Here is a 15,023-nt window from a genome sequence, read left to right on the forward strand (position 1 = left end):
TTATTAAATAGTTGCTTATCACAGAAAATATATTCACTAGTCATCGCATTATTATATACTATATTTGATGGTATATAATATAATTAGATATCATAGCACTCAAAGTATACATGGGGTTGTAACAGAAGCATACATAGATAGATATACAAACGATCTGCACATGTTCTTTAGTTTGGTATTCAGATTAAAATTCTAAATCAATTTCGATATCTATAAATTTTTGGTACCATATGATATATCTGACTTGACAATTAACACTTTTTACTATATATATAATATCGGAAATGAATTACGATTAACAAAAAGAATTACGTTTTATAAGAATGACCTAATCACATACACATGACACAAATCTTACCCAAATGCTAAACATCGAAGAACATATAGGTGTTGATAGCTTTAAAAAAAAAGAAATCTATGTTGATCTAATCCATGTTTGTGTGAAACCCCATTTGTGTTACTATTAACTAAATATACATATATGATCAATAATGGAGGACACATATGTGACTCCATATTAACATAAACTGAAGGTACGTTTCTTTTTGTTAAACACGTTGCTTATTTCACACGTTAAGCTAAGAATTCAAACCAACTGGTTATATATTTTCTTTTTTCTTTTTTTTTCTGGTGAGGTTATCAATAATATTGTATTCATATGTTGTCAATTGTCATGGTTTCATATACCATGTCGACATATAAATAAAGTATATATAGATGATGGAATATTCACATCACCAAGTAATATTGAAATTCGTACATATATTTTGTGGGAATTATTAACCATCAGCAGTGTTGTTATGATTAGTTATATATAATCGTGAAAATAAAATATATAATAAGTTTGGAATATAATAGAAGGGTATAATCGTTAAGCAATTTTTTGTATATTATTTTAATGTCACTGACTGATAAGGCTAATATAACTTAACATGAAAAAGTATTTGTTTTATATGCATTTGATAATATGCACTATGTCATCACTATAAACAATAAAGTATAAACTATACATCCATAAAATAGTACTGTGCGTTGAATGCTTATTACTTGGAAATAAGAATATAGGCGAAATCACATCAGTATTTTTTTTGTTTATATTTAAATTGGAGAGACTAAAATGTATTATAAACTTATGGGATACGTAAGGAAACCAAATAACTTAAAACAGCATAGTAAATTATATTGCTATGTTTTTTTTTCTGGAAATGTCGTCTCTTTTGAAAGGAGAAGACAGATGAATAAAAGGTGGTAATTTAAAAAAATATATATATATATTGCTATATTGTTTTAGGTTTGGTGGTTAGAGAAAGCTTGTATATGACGTGGTTCAAGAGGTTTTATATCTCTGAATTTTCTCCACAATTTCACGTTTATTAGAGCAATTAACAATAAAATACAGAGGAAGGATTGAGGGAAATCATCAAGGACATCCACACTATATCGTTTTGTATTTGTTTCGATTTTGTTTCTTTATATTTCTCATAAGGATAAACAAGAGGCGGATGCTTTCGCAAAAACAATCGTCAAAAACTCAGTAGTGTAGCAGATTTCTTCGGGCTGGGCTTGAACTATACCGAATTACCCTGAAAGGGTAGTTAGCCAAGCATATATATAAAAGAGAAGCTAATATGTACTACAGTCAAACCTCTATAAATTAATAATGTTGGGACTACACCAAACCTATAATTTTTTTATTAATTTATAGAGATTATTAATTTATCGAGATACTAATTGAACCAAAAAATAAATTTGGGACTATGAAATTATATTAATTTATAGAGATATTAATTTATAGATTATTAATTTATAGAGGTTATACAGTATATATTTGGAACATCATTCTGTAATAATATTTAACTTCACCCGGCTGCTCCGTATGTGAACATAAGGTAAGCTAGACTTACGTTTAGGTACGAATTGACTTTTTCAAAGTTCTAAATAAAAATTGTAAAAGTTAAATGACTAACGGGTTTACATGGGAAAACGAAAAAAACAAATATACTACAAACAATCTACTTGTATATAAACCGACGTTGCTCAAAAGGCATTTCTCGTCATATATTTGTCAAAGATAAAAGAGGAAACAAAATCTCGAAGAGAGAGAGATATATGGGTCAGGTGCTTCTATGGACGAAGGAGACCTGGAAGCAGTAGTCAGAGGTTACTCTAGCTCCTCTGATGTATTTTCCGGCAAAAGCTCCGGTGAATTTTCACCTTCGTTTTGTCCTCCGGTTCAGACAGCTAGTTTCTACGGACAGGAGATGGAGACAACCGGTTTAGACGAACTCGGTGTACTCTATAAGCCCTTTTACACTAGCTCCACACAAACCCTCACGAAATCCGTCTCTGTTCCGGAAGATTCAAAATGTTTCCAAGATGATAAGAAACAACGCACATATGGTTGTCTTCTAGCTAACGGATCAAAGTTTAATCGCATCCGAATCCCTGGATCATGGAAGAGGTTGGTTATAGTTGAAGTTCTTGATGTTCTTGAAAAATGCTGAAAATATCTAATTTATTATAAAAAAAAATCTAAATTATTCTAAAAATAACATATAATTTTTTGATTTTAAGTCGTCTTACTTACGATTGTAAGTAAAAAATAGTTGTATACATAGTTACCAGAATAATATTTATCTCCAACTTTGATTTTAAACTGATCTCATGAATATATAAGCTCCTAGTTGACTTAAATAAAAAATATAATATGATTTTAAATTTGGACAGCAAGAAAAACCAACAGAAGAGAGTTGTTGAGCAAGTGAAGGAAGAGAATCTGCTGTCGGACGCATGGGCATGGCGTAAATACGGGCAGAAACCCATCAAAGGATCTCCATACCCAAGGTCTTAATCCTATCCGGTTTAATTTTATCCTATACATTTATCTTTATCAAACATAACCAGCATCACCGGTCCTGAACATAATCAAATGAACTAGACCGTCAAATTGTTACCAAAAATATATTTTTATTAAATTTCTTACTAAATTTTTTAAGGCTTTCAAATCTGAAGTCAGACTCTGATAAGGACTATTTGTGTTTTGTTTTCTTCAGGAGTTATTACAGGTGCAGCAGCTCAAAGGGGTGTTTAGCAAGAAAGCAAGTCGAAAGAAATCCTCAGAACCCTGAAAAGTTCACCATAACATATACGAATGAGCACGCTCACGAGATACCAACCCGAAGAAACTCATTAGCCGGTACAACCCGAGCCAAATCTTCCAAACCCAAACCGTCCATAACCAAAAAATCAGGAAAGCAAGTGGTTTCTTCTCCCACAAGTAACCACGTGATCACATCCGGTGATGAATCGTCTGTTGTGGTTCAAGCCATGGAAGTTGCAGAAATGAGTGCCTACCTAACAACCGGAGAAATCGAGGGCACGAGTAACAATTTACCAACGGATTTGCCGTCGGATACGGGACATATTCCGAGTGATTTCGATGAAATATTGAATAGCCAAGAGTTCATCAATGGGTACTTATGGAATTACTAGAGAACATTATATATTCAAACTTAAAATATAGTTGCATAGCAGCCTTAGAGCGTCGTAGTTTTCATCTTGTTTCCACCTTAACCTGTAAATTTAATCAAATAAAATCCTACGTTCTTTTCTTTCCCGTCTTACAAAAGCTAAGACAATCAATTTTTAAAAATAATTCAATTACAAATATATTTCTGGGACGGTTAATTTAATACTAATCTAGAAAAGGCGTCCTCTAAACATTTGTCTCTTAAAAATTCTAAACATTAGTAATTAGTATTTATTCAATTTTGTTTTTAAGAATTACTTGCAGCATGACACATAAGCTTAAGACTTTTTGGAAGTCTCTCGAGACATTTCTGTTTTTTTCTTCCCTCTTTTCAATTTGTATATCAGAGATAAACTTACTGAACGACCCGACCAACTGATGTGTATGTTCTTAGACGCTATAGGTTCAAATGTAATTTTTTTTCTCTCTCTCTCTCTCCGGAGGGCTTAGACTGTTTATTTTGCATTATAGACGTCACCAATACACAACTCCCCTACTTAGCCGCATTTAGTATTTTAACGAATGTGATAACTAATTTTCTAATAAATCATTTATTGACGAAGAACTTATATTCAAATAAATGGTCAGATAGTTTGATATAGACGCGTGATCTTAACTTTTTGAATGTTAATAACTTAGTTTCAGATAATTTTATAAATCTAGTTGAGTATAGAGTTCTTTAATTCTGATATAAGGTAAGTGACATAGTACATTCGCTAACTTAGCGACTAATATGACTAGACTTAGTTTTGTAAATACTTTAGTTAGCGTGAAACATCTTCTTGAACATTGAATAAGCAGATTGATTAATCATCATAAAACATATTGTTCAGCATAGAAAAAGATGGAACACATAGTAAATACTTTTCATTTTACTTAAGTTATTATACAATCATATTTTTACTTGAGTTATTATACAATCATATGTGTATATCACACTTGAAGCAAATGGTATGTTCCCTGACTAATTATTGAAATTTGTAGTAATAGTTGTTGATGTATTATTTATTTTTGGAAGAATAGTGTTGATGTATAAATAATAATATTATTTGCTAACTTTTGGTTTGTGCACAACTAACTATAATATTGAGTTGTAGCTGGTAGAATTGATTCCGGTGCTCTAGTTAGAATTCAGGCCAATCAGAGCAGCTACAGGTCCAATAAAGGCGGCGTTGATGTAAGTTGTGGGCTCTGCATGGGAGTAATCTGATCTTTTGTCGCTAAACTGGTCCGCTGAATTCGGTCCGCCCACAATTGCCCCGGTATGGACATTCGGGTTTGGTTGATCAGAATTGTAATATGAAAATCCTCCATTGCAGCCGATTTTCTCCGGTTTAGATTTGATCGACGGTAAAGATGAGCCTCTATGATGAAGCTGTGTTGGATACTTGTTCCCAAATCCGACCATGTAAGACATTTTCATTGGGTTGTTTCCAAGGATATAATCCACCTTAAAACGGCCGGTTATCAAAACAGAAATGTATAAAAAACTGGACTAGGAGTCCTAGGAGAGTAATCTTTCTTTACCTGTGATTTAGAGAAATTTTGAATTTGAGATACCGTAAACTTGGTTGACCCGCACTGGATTGAACCGACTTGGGCTTGAGTTAGAGTTTTTGAGTAGTGGAACAAAACCGTTACTGCAGCTGTTACATATTGTAAGTTGCTACTGTCTCTAGTAAACAAAAGGCCACCTGAATAACCAAAAGCACAGACAAAGATAATTGTAAAACTAAAACATCAACCGGAAATGAAAACAAATCAAACCAATTTACTGGTTATCTAGTCAACCGGTTATTTTTACCAGGAGTTGGTTTAATTTGTTGAGAGCTACTTCCTGGCATCAATGCACAGGCAAATGACTCAACATCATTCTTAAATTCTCCCAAGTCATTTTTCCCCTTGTAAAATTCCTTAAGAAAATAAATCAAAAGGAAAACATTAATTAAATTCAACCTAGTTTATCTGATTACAGAATTTAACGAACTTGGTTTATATTTTGTATATACTAACCGATGCGAGTAAAGCCTGAGCTCCGGCGAATTTATTGTCCCAGCTGAATTCATTCACGGCTTGGCTCCACTCTCGGTTGCTTATGACATAGCTTATGTATTTACTTTCTCCCGTTGCCTTGTATAGCCAAGCTGCAGCCCATAATAACTCATCCTACTTACCACACAATAATTTGAATTTATACTGTTATTTCAATCAAAAGAGTTTCATTTTTATAAAATGAAAACATTGGTAGTTTGAGATAACTCGTTATATCTATATGTGAATCGGTTTGGTTTGGTTTATGATGACAAGACTTTTCGGGTCCCTATCAAATGAAGTAGTATAAGAGATGTCGAACCAATCCTATGTGATTTCGATGCACTGAGAATACAAATCTATGCTTAATCTAAGTGCAAACAGGTTTTGAATGATGATGCTAACTAGAACTATGCTAAAATGCAATAAATGAACAAGCTTTCAATCAATCTAGGACGATAGGACTCATGGAGCTAGGCATTTGACTTTAAGTGATTAAGATCCAATCTAAGGATGACAAACTTTCAATCAATAACTTCCTTAAGTCTAGAACACTGAAATAAGCAAGCTCTATGGTCAAGAAAAATGCTCATTTGCTTTAATCAACTAGACATCAAAGGTCTTTGAGCCTAAAAGATCTAAGCAATCATTAGGGATGAGTCTATTAACTATCTAAACTCCCTTAACACAATGGTCTTTGTGTAAGGTAAGTTTAGAGCAAGCTCTACTTGGTTCAGACATTTCATCAAACACCTTGTGGGTGAGAAATGTCTAGAGCTCTAGAATAAAGAGGCCAACTTTAATCTAGCATTAAGAGAAGTAGACAAGCAAGGAAACAAGAGATCTAACACTAAACACCTTAGATCTTCACTTAATCACCCTAATCACCCTAGCCCATGAATCCAAAAGGTAACTACTCACTAATAGACATGAATAACCCAAAACCCATAGATGATTGAAGGTTAATCATGCTTAGTGGTCAAGATTGATCAATAATCACAAGAGATAGAGATGAAGAGAAGTTCAAGATTAAGTCTTTCACCCAAAATAGCTAATGTGATTACAAAGAAAAACAAGATCTCCCTCAAAATTAGGTCTAAAGGGTATTTATAGAAGCCTAAAAACGAGTTGGGTCAACCCAACAATCCTGGATCAACCCAATAAAAAAAAGCAGTTTTTTCGCCCGTAGCGACCTTGCTTCCCGCTACAGGTAGGTCGCTACAGAACTCTTTAACTCTTCAGGATCTGTAGCGACTTTGCAAGTCGCTATGGTGGTCGCTACGCTCACTCGGGTGGCCTCCTAGCGACGTGATCATGTCGCTACGCAGAGGTCGCTACGGACACTTAGTCATTTCTTGGGTTCTGGCTTCTCCCATCATAGTGACTTGGTAAGTCGCTACGCATGTCGCTATGATGGCTCGGGTTGCGTCTTAGCGACCAGGCGAGGTCGCTACGCTGATGTCGCTACAGGGTTGATATGCCTCCAGTAGATTGATCATAACTCCTTCAATACAGATCCAAATGACTTGAAACCACCTCCATTAGAAAGCTAACTCAATTTACTTTGTCTTCCCAAAATTTGAGCTTCAAAAGATAGTTTAAGGCCTTCATCCATGTTCATCTTTCACTCTTTTGACTCAAAACCCCTCAAATGTCTCCAAAGTCACCAACAAGCATCTCCAATATCTGATAGAGACAAATGTAATGCAATGCGACCTAAATGCACTATAAATGCATGCAAAGGAACAATATAAGGACTAGAATGAAGCTTAAAAACATGTAAATACACAAGATATCAACTCCCCCACACTAGTCCTTTACTTGTCCACAAGTAAACTCTCAAAAAACTAATGTAGAGAGGTTTGAAGGTGGGAGCACATAAGCAAAAGAAACACTTAGAGCACTCAACTTGACATCCTAAAGAAACATAGCAAATAGCATGAGCAAACTCTCTTATTATACTCTAGCTTCTCTAGGCCTATCAATACTCTTATACCTTTACACAAGATGCAATACTCATCAACCAACAAGTCTTCTTAACCAGCCCTCACATTGATTCACACACACACACAAGGTGAATTCTCACAAATGGGCACATGATCTCAATCATTTGGCTAGGTGATCAAATGGTCTAATATGGATGAAAAGGAGGGTTCAATGCATCATTTTAAGGTGGCAATCACTCAAGAATCAAGGAGCTTGATCATTATGCAAAATTTATCTAAGACTAGGAGCAATTCATGCATACATGGATTCATCCTCATCATTCTACCCATTCCTAAGTAATTACAAATTCTACACCCCTTTCATTCATCCCATACCCCAAAATAACAAACACTCACATCACTCACCCAATGAACAACTCTCTTTTCTTATGATTTAATCACTAAAGACCTCTTATTCACTTTTCTAAGCTCTAAAATCTTTTTATTTTCCATTCCCCGCTATCTTTTTGAATCTTTTTTTTTTCTTTTCTTTTCTTTTTTTTCTTCTTTTTTTTCTTTTTTTTCTTTCTTTTTCTAATATAGGGGGAAGGTCTCAAACAATACAAACAAGAGTTTCTTTTCTTTCTATTCTAGGTCCTTAGGGCTTTTCTTTCTCATAACACCCTATTGCTCATCTTTCTCACACTCCAAACCCAAGACATTAAACCTTTAAGAAACATACACCCACTCACCATCCTAGAAGCTAGCTCAAATGATGACCCTATGCTAGCAAGAGATGAGAACAAATCCATGTCGCTCCCAATACTCTCAAGATTTTGCACATGACAAACTATCAAAAGAGGCCTCACTCATGCAAATCAATGTAGGCTTCAAAGAATGGTAAGGGTTTTAGGGTAAGGGAGTGCCATTTGGGTTAACAAAGAGTGGTTCAATGGAAAAGATAACCCAAATGTGTATGAGATCCATGATCAAGTATGCAAATGCCCATATGCAAGAGAGATTAAGTTCATTTAACTCAAGATTCAGGTTGGAGCTGGTTTCGAGAACAATGCCAATATCAAGCAAGCAAACATGTTTCAAGAAGAGTTTTCAAGGCACGAAGCATGCAAGGCTTTCAAGAGATGCACAAGCTACTTGATATGCTTAACTAGGGTGTCAAATTCAGTGCAAACAAGTGTTCTTTACAAGGCATTATCAACAGCTGCTCCATATGCAAGTGAATGCAATCTATATGATCTAGACTCAATCCTAAGAATGCAAGTGATGCAACTACATGATTCTATATGCATTTTTCAAAAAAAATATTTTTTATGGTTTTTCTATGCATTTTGAATGTACAATGCAATGCATGAGACGCATAATCAACAAAGCAAACATGATCGAATACTTGGTACCTCCCCCACACTTAAATCACACAGTCTCTGTGTGAGTAAGAGAGAAGGAGATACCGAAAATATGATAAAGGGAATGGTATGTACAAAGAAGGGTTGGAGTGATACCTCAAGTGGAGAGTGAAGTGTGGTAATGGGTGTCTAGAGCTTGAGCTTTGAGCTGGCCTGAAACTTCTGCCACACTTATTGAAAACATAAAGAAATGAAATAGCAAATTTATATACAAGGATAACCATGGGAATTCCTCCCAAGTGAGCTTGTTTTGAGTCACTAGCTTGACTACCTTTTCTCTTGTACTAGTGAGAAGGAGAATCCTTCCCTCCTTCAAGAGTGATGGTGAGGACCTGAGAGAGTAGCTCTTGGAGCTTGATGGGATCATTTTGAAGCTGAGGAGTGAAGATGGCTCTTGCACTTGAGAATGGCTTGAACCTTCCCTTGCACTTGATCTTGTACTCAATGGCTTCATCCTTGAGTTTCATTGGGTGGAGAGTGAGGGTGTGAGGAGTCTTCTCAAGAGGTGGAGGGTGAGATTCCTTCACAATCTTCTTCTTGCCATGGGAGGCCTTTGTGGCTTCACTCACATCCTCCTTAGGGGACTCTTCACCAAGAACCTCTTTCTCAATACCACTCAGCGCAGCCTTTGTCTTCTCAATGGAGGATGCTCCACAAGTTATTGTGCCACAATACTCAGGTTTCAACTTAAGTGATTGAAGAGGGTAGGAGACAGCTTTGTTCACATTTAGGAGTGTGACTTTATTGTTGGCAAAGTCTATGCAAGCTCCCACTGTTGTGAGGAATGGAGTGCCAAGGATCAATGGGACTATCTTCTCAGTTGCCATTTTCAAAACAGTGAGGTCTATAGGGATGGTGCATGCTCCAAGCTTCAAAGGGAAATCCTTGATGATACCAATTGGGGTTGTAGAAGAGGAATCCCCAAATTGGAGCTGAGATGTGTCTTGTAGCATGTGCTCAATCCCTAGACTCTTCATCACCTCAAGTGAGATCACATTCACACTTGCACCAGAATCCACTAGAGCATCATCAAAGTTAAGCTTTCCAAGGGAGCAAGGCAAAGTGAACATCCCTTGGTGTCCTAGTTTAGGGAGGGACTTGGGTGGGATTGGTGGATCAAGCTTGAGTGTAGAGATGTCCAGGAGCTCTGCTACTTCAGCTTGGTGGTCTAGAATGTCTTTGATGAGCATCATCTGGACATGAGCAGCTTGCATGTTGTGAATCTATGGAAGCCTTACTCCAATATCACTCAAGTCTTTTCTGAATTTGGAGACCACCTTCTTTTGAGCTTTGGTGAGGAATCTCTCTGGAAAAGGGAGCTTGTCATAGGGGGATAGCTCAACCTCAGTGTCTTCCAGCTTCACCACATTCAGCTTCTGATCAGATCTTCTCTCAACTGGTTTCTCAGCCTTGTGCTCTCTGCTCTGCTCAACCTTTGCTGCAACTATCCTGTCAGCTTCTTGCACAATCTTGGACTCAGCTGTTGCAACAACCACATGCTCAACCTGTTCAATTTCAGTTCCAAACACCAATCTTTCAATCTCATCTACCTCTCTCTCGTAGTTGGCGACCCGAGAAGTGTCACTAGAGAGGAGAACATTGCAATGTTCTCTTGGGTTTGCCTCTGCTTTCCCTGGTAGAGTTCCCATAGGCTGCTTGGAGGATGAAGGCAAAGAAGCAACCTGGCTCTCTAAAGCTTTGACGTGAGAGGCAAGTTGCATGTACTTGTTGTTAAGGTCAGAATAAGTTCCATCAATCTTGGCATGAACAGCCTTGAACTCATCTCCAATGTCCTTAGCAAATTTCCCTTGAGTTTCTAGGATTTGTTTGAACATAGATTCCGTGGTTGAACTTGGAACTTGAGCTTGAGAAGAGCTTCCTCTAGCTTGAGTAGGCTGGTTGCTTTGATAACCACCTTGTTGGTTGTTGTAGAGGGGCTTTTGCTGGTAGTTGTTTTGGTATTGAAAGTTGGGCTCTTTCCTATACCAAGTTCCATTGTTGTTGATAAAGCACACCTCTTCATGTCCTTCCAAGCCATCAATCTTCTTGATCTCAGCAACCTGCTTTTGTTGCTGTTCCCCAACTGATTTCATCTGATCCAGTTTAGCTTTGGTGGCAAGAAGTAGGTCCAGCTTCTCTTCCAAAGACTTGAGCTCTTTCTTGGTCTGCTGATCATCACTTCTGTTGACTCTATCATGATCCTCACTGTATACTGAGTCACTCTTGGCCATGTTCTCTATCAGCTCCTCTGCATTCACTTCGTTTCTGCCTAAGAAGAACCCATTGCTGGCTGTATCAAGTCTGTTTCTGCACTGTGGTATAGCTCCCCTGTAGAAGGTACTCAACAAGCTCTCTTTGGAGAAGCCATGGTGTGGGCAATGAGCTTGGTAGCCTTTGAACCTCTCCCATGCTTCACTGAAACTTTCTAAGTTCCTCTGCTGAAACCCAGAGATCTCATTTCTGATCTTAGCTGTCCTGGAGATGGAGAAGAACTTGTCTAGAAAGGCTTCCTTGCACTCATCCCAAGTAGTGATAGAGTCACTTGGGAGAGACTTCTCCCACTGTCTTGCCTTGTCTCCCAGAGAGAAAGGGAAGAGCCTGAGCTTCAAAGCATCTTCTGACACTCCATTGGTCTTGGACAAACCACAGTAGCTATCAAACTTGTCCAAGTGGTCAAAAGGATCTTCAGTAGCAAGACCATGATACTTGTTGTTCTCAATAATGTTGAGCAGTCCTGACTTGATCTCAAAGTTGTTATTTTCCACAGCAGGCGCTCTTATTCCCAACCTATGACCATTGATGTGAGGTTGATCATAGGCCCCAATGGCTCTAGCTTGGCGTTGTGGGTGGTGTGGTCGAAGGTTGGCAGCTCCTTGACCATTTCCCTCTTGGGCAGCTCTCAAAGGGATCTCTCCATCTTGATTCTGGTTCTGATGGTGAGCCATATCAAAACCCAATCTGTTGAAATGAGCCTGTTGCTCCTCTTCTCTCCTTCTTCTTGTATTCTCTCTTTCCAAAGCCCGGATGTCTGGTACTAGAGGAGTGAGGTTTGTAGTCCCTCTACTTCTCAAGTTCATACACCTGAAATGAAAAAGAAAGAGGAAAAAGCAGAGCCAATATCACAATAACAATAAAAATGACTTAGTCTCAAGCAAATGACTAAATCCCAATGTCAAAATCACAATAGAACTTGGCAACGGCGCCAATTTGATGACAAGACTTTTCGGGTCCCTATCAAATGAAGTAGTATAAGAGATGTCGAACCAATCCTATGTGATTTCGATGCACTGAGAATACAAATCTATGCTTAATCTAAGTGCAAACAGGTTTTGAATGATGATGCTAACTAGAACTATGCTAAAATGCAATAAATGAACAAGCTTTCAATCAATCTAGGACGATAGGACTCATGGGGCTAGGCATTTGACTTTAAGTGATTAAGATCCAATCTAAGGATGACAAACTTTCAATCAATAACTTCCTTAAGTCTAGAACACTGAAATAAGCAAGCTCTATGGTCAAGAAAAATGCTCATTTGCTTTAATCAACTAGACATCAAAGGTCTTTGAGCCTAAAAGATCTAAGCAATCATTAGGGATGAGTCTATTAACTATCTAAACTCCCTTAACACAATGGTCTTTGTGTAAGGTAAGTTTAGAGCAAGCTCTACTTGGTTCAGACATTTCATCAAACACCTTGTGGGTGAGAAATGTCTAGAGCTCTAGAATAAAGAGGCCAACTTTAATCTAGCATTAAGAGAAGTAGACAAGCAAGGAAACAAGAGATCTAACACTAAACACCTTAGATCTTCACTTAATCACCCTAATCACCCTAGCCCATGAATCCAAAAGGTAACTACTCACTAATAGACATGAATAACCCAAAACCCATAGATGATTGAAGGTTAATCATGCTTAGTGGTCAAGATTGATCAATAATCACAAGAGATAGAGATGAAGAGAAGTTCAAGATTAAGTCTTTCACCCAAAATAGCTAATGTGATTACAAAGAAAAACAAGATCTCCCTCAAAATTAGGTCTAAAGGGTATTTATAGAAGCCTAAAAACGAGTTGGGTCAACCCAACAATCCTGGATCAACCCAATAAAAAAAAGCAGTTTTTTCGCCCGTAGCGACCTTGCTTCCCGCTACAGGTAGGTCGCTACAGAACTCTTTAACTCTTCAGGATCTGTAGCGACTTTGCAAGTCGCTATGGTGGTCGCTACGCTCACTCGGGTGGCCTCCTAGCGACGTGATCATGTCGCTACGCAGAGGTCGCTACGGACACTTAGTCATTTCTTGGGTTCTGGCTTCTCCCATCATAGTGACTTGGTAAGTCGCTACGCATGTCGCTATGATGGCTCGGGTTGCGTCTTAGCGACCAGGCGAGGTCGCTACGCTGATGTCGCTACAGGGTTGATATGCCTCCAGTAGATTGATCATAACTCCTTCAATACAGATCCAAATGACTTGAAACCACCTCCATTAGAAAGCTAACTCAATTTACTTTGTCTTCCCAAAATTTGAGCTTCAAAAGATAGTTTAAGGCCTTCATCCATGTTCATCTTTCACTCTTTTGACTCAAAACCCCTCAAATGTCTCCAAAGTCACCAACAAGCATCTCCAATATTGATAGAGACAAATGTAATGCAATGCGACCTAAATGCACTATAAATGCATGCAAAGGAACAATATAAGGACTAGAATGAAGCTTAAAAACATGTAAATACACAAGATATCAGTTTAATTACCTTGTAGCCTGAGTATGAGCAGTAGAAAGGGCAAGATGCTTGATAAGAACCCCTGTACCGATCAGCAAATTCAAATAGCTGCAGAAAAGAGTCAAACCCAACGTTAAACCAAATAACCAATCATATACAGAATCTAAATATATACACCAAATACCCAATCATATACATAATCTAAATATATACACGGTATACACCTCATGATTGAACGTCAGGATCATAAGCTATTTGGATATAGTTTGCATACTCACGGATTTTGCATGGTTTAGTAGAATGGTTGAATAATTAGAGTCGACCGGTTTGAAAACAAGAGCGGCAGAGGCAAGTGCGGCTGCGGCTTCACCGGCTGCTTCAGAACCAGAGGAAGAAGAATCTATCTTGTAGAGAGTTCTTGGGGTATCCATATCTTCTGGCCTCTCCCAACAACTATGATCTGAGTTCCCATCTCCTACCTTTATGACACCATTATAAAAAACAATTTTAATAATTATTTTTATAACAATGCTAAGAACTTAAGCAACTATAATCTTTTTCAAAAGAAAAAAAACTTGAGCAACCATAAAGCACCGGGTGTTGACATAGGTAATAAAATTCATCTTGGATTTTCTATACCTACCGGTACATATTTAACGAGAATACTGGTTATGATATGACTACTTTTGATTTCGAACACTAAAATTGATTTACCTGTGTGTATAGCGTGGTGGGAGAAGTATGAGCACGAAGGATAAAATCGGTTCCCCATTTGATAGAAGACCGAAGATAACCGAGTTGATTTACGGATGAAATCGCATTTTGGTACTCAATAGCGGCCCAACTTAATAAGGTTGTGGTAAATGACATTGGCCACACAAATTTTACATTGTCACCGGCATCGTAGTACCCTCCAATCAAATTCACCTGGATGATGGAAGCATAATTTCAATTTCTAAAGATTAAAACCACACAAAAATGGGTCAAGAGAAAATATAATGCCAAAACATTAATGGAATAAGCTTTTACATTATCCGGTTGACCGTCGGAGAGGGCAGAATCGGCTCGCCATGTAACACGTTGGCTCACCGGGAGTTTACCGGATCGTTGACCTTCAAAGAACAAAATGGACTTGTTTAGTGCATCTCCGTAATCAAGAGCTTCCAAGCTATGGAAAGCCATGAAAATACAAACTAGCACTATCACCAAGAGCTTTCCCATTATTATCACTATAACTGCCTTTTGGAAATGTTTCTTTCTTTGTAATGGATTTTGCTGTATCTTGATTTTGCATGAAGTGGTTCATTGGCGTATTTATAGATAGATATCCCATGCAAGTAGAATTGCGTTCTTAATGTCAAAGCATGATCTGTTTCACGTAATTTTAGGTTAATT

At 37.5% G+C, this 15,023-nt stretch overlaps 2 protein-coding genes and 1 non-coding gene across 3 annotated transcripts; 2 read left to right on the top strand and 1 right to left on the bottom strand.

Moving 5' to 3' along the window:
* The first annotated feature begins 2,032 nt into the window (after positions 1 to 2,032).
* On the top strand, positions 2,033 to 3,611 carry LOC108840467 (probable WRKY transcription factor 29). Its single transcript, XM_018613297.2, has 3 exons — positions 2,033 to 2,461; positions 2,728 to 2,844; positions 3,054 to 3,611. The coding sequence occupies exons 1-3, from the start codon at positions 2,127 to 2,129 to the stop codon at positions 3,490 to 3,492; spliced, it is 891 nt and encodes a 296-aa protein (XP_018468799.2). The 5' UTR covers positions 2,033 to 2,126; the 3' UTR covers positions 3,493 to 3,611.
* Positions 3,612 to 4,506: 895 nt separating this feature from the next.
* On the bottom strand, positions 4,507 to 14,914 carry LOC108841795 (endoglucanase 20). The gene is made up of 8 exons (XM_057003171.1): positions 14,658 to 14,914; positions 14,343 to 14,555; positions 13,907 to 14,107; positions 13,659 to 13,736; positions 5,543 to 5,695; positions 5,334 to 5,442; positions 5,057 to 5,223; positions 4,507 to 4,979 (listed from the first exon to the last, which is right to left on the bottom strand). Exons 1-8 carry the CDS (start codon positions 14,847 to 14,849, stop codon positions 4,650 to 4,652), a joined length of 1,443 nt encoding a protein of 480 aa, XP_056859151.1. The 5' UTR covers positions 14,850 to 14,914; the 3' UTR covers positions 4,507 to 4,649.
* LOC130508931 (small nucleolar RNA R71) lies at positions 11,271 to 11,377 on the top strand. The gene has a single exon (XR_008943115.1). It is a non-coding gene; the product is annotated as a small nucleolar RNA R71 (small nucleolar RNA).
* Positions 14,915 to 15,023: the final 109 nt, after the last annotated feature.

This window comes from Raphanus sativus, chromosome 2 (genome assembly GCF_000801105.2).
Source record: "Raphanus sativus cultivar WK10039 chromosome 2, ASM80110v3, whole genome shotgun sequence".
Lineage (NCBI taxonomy): Eukaryota > Viridiplantae > Streptophyta > Magnoliopsida > Brassicales > Brassicaceae > Raphanus > Raphanus sativus.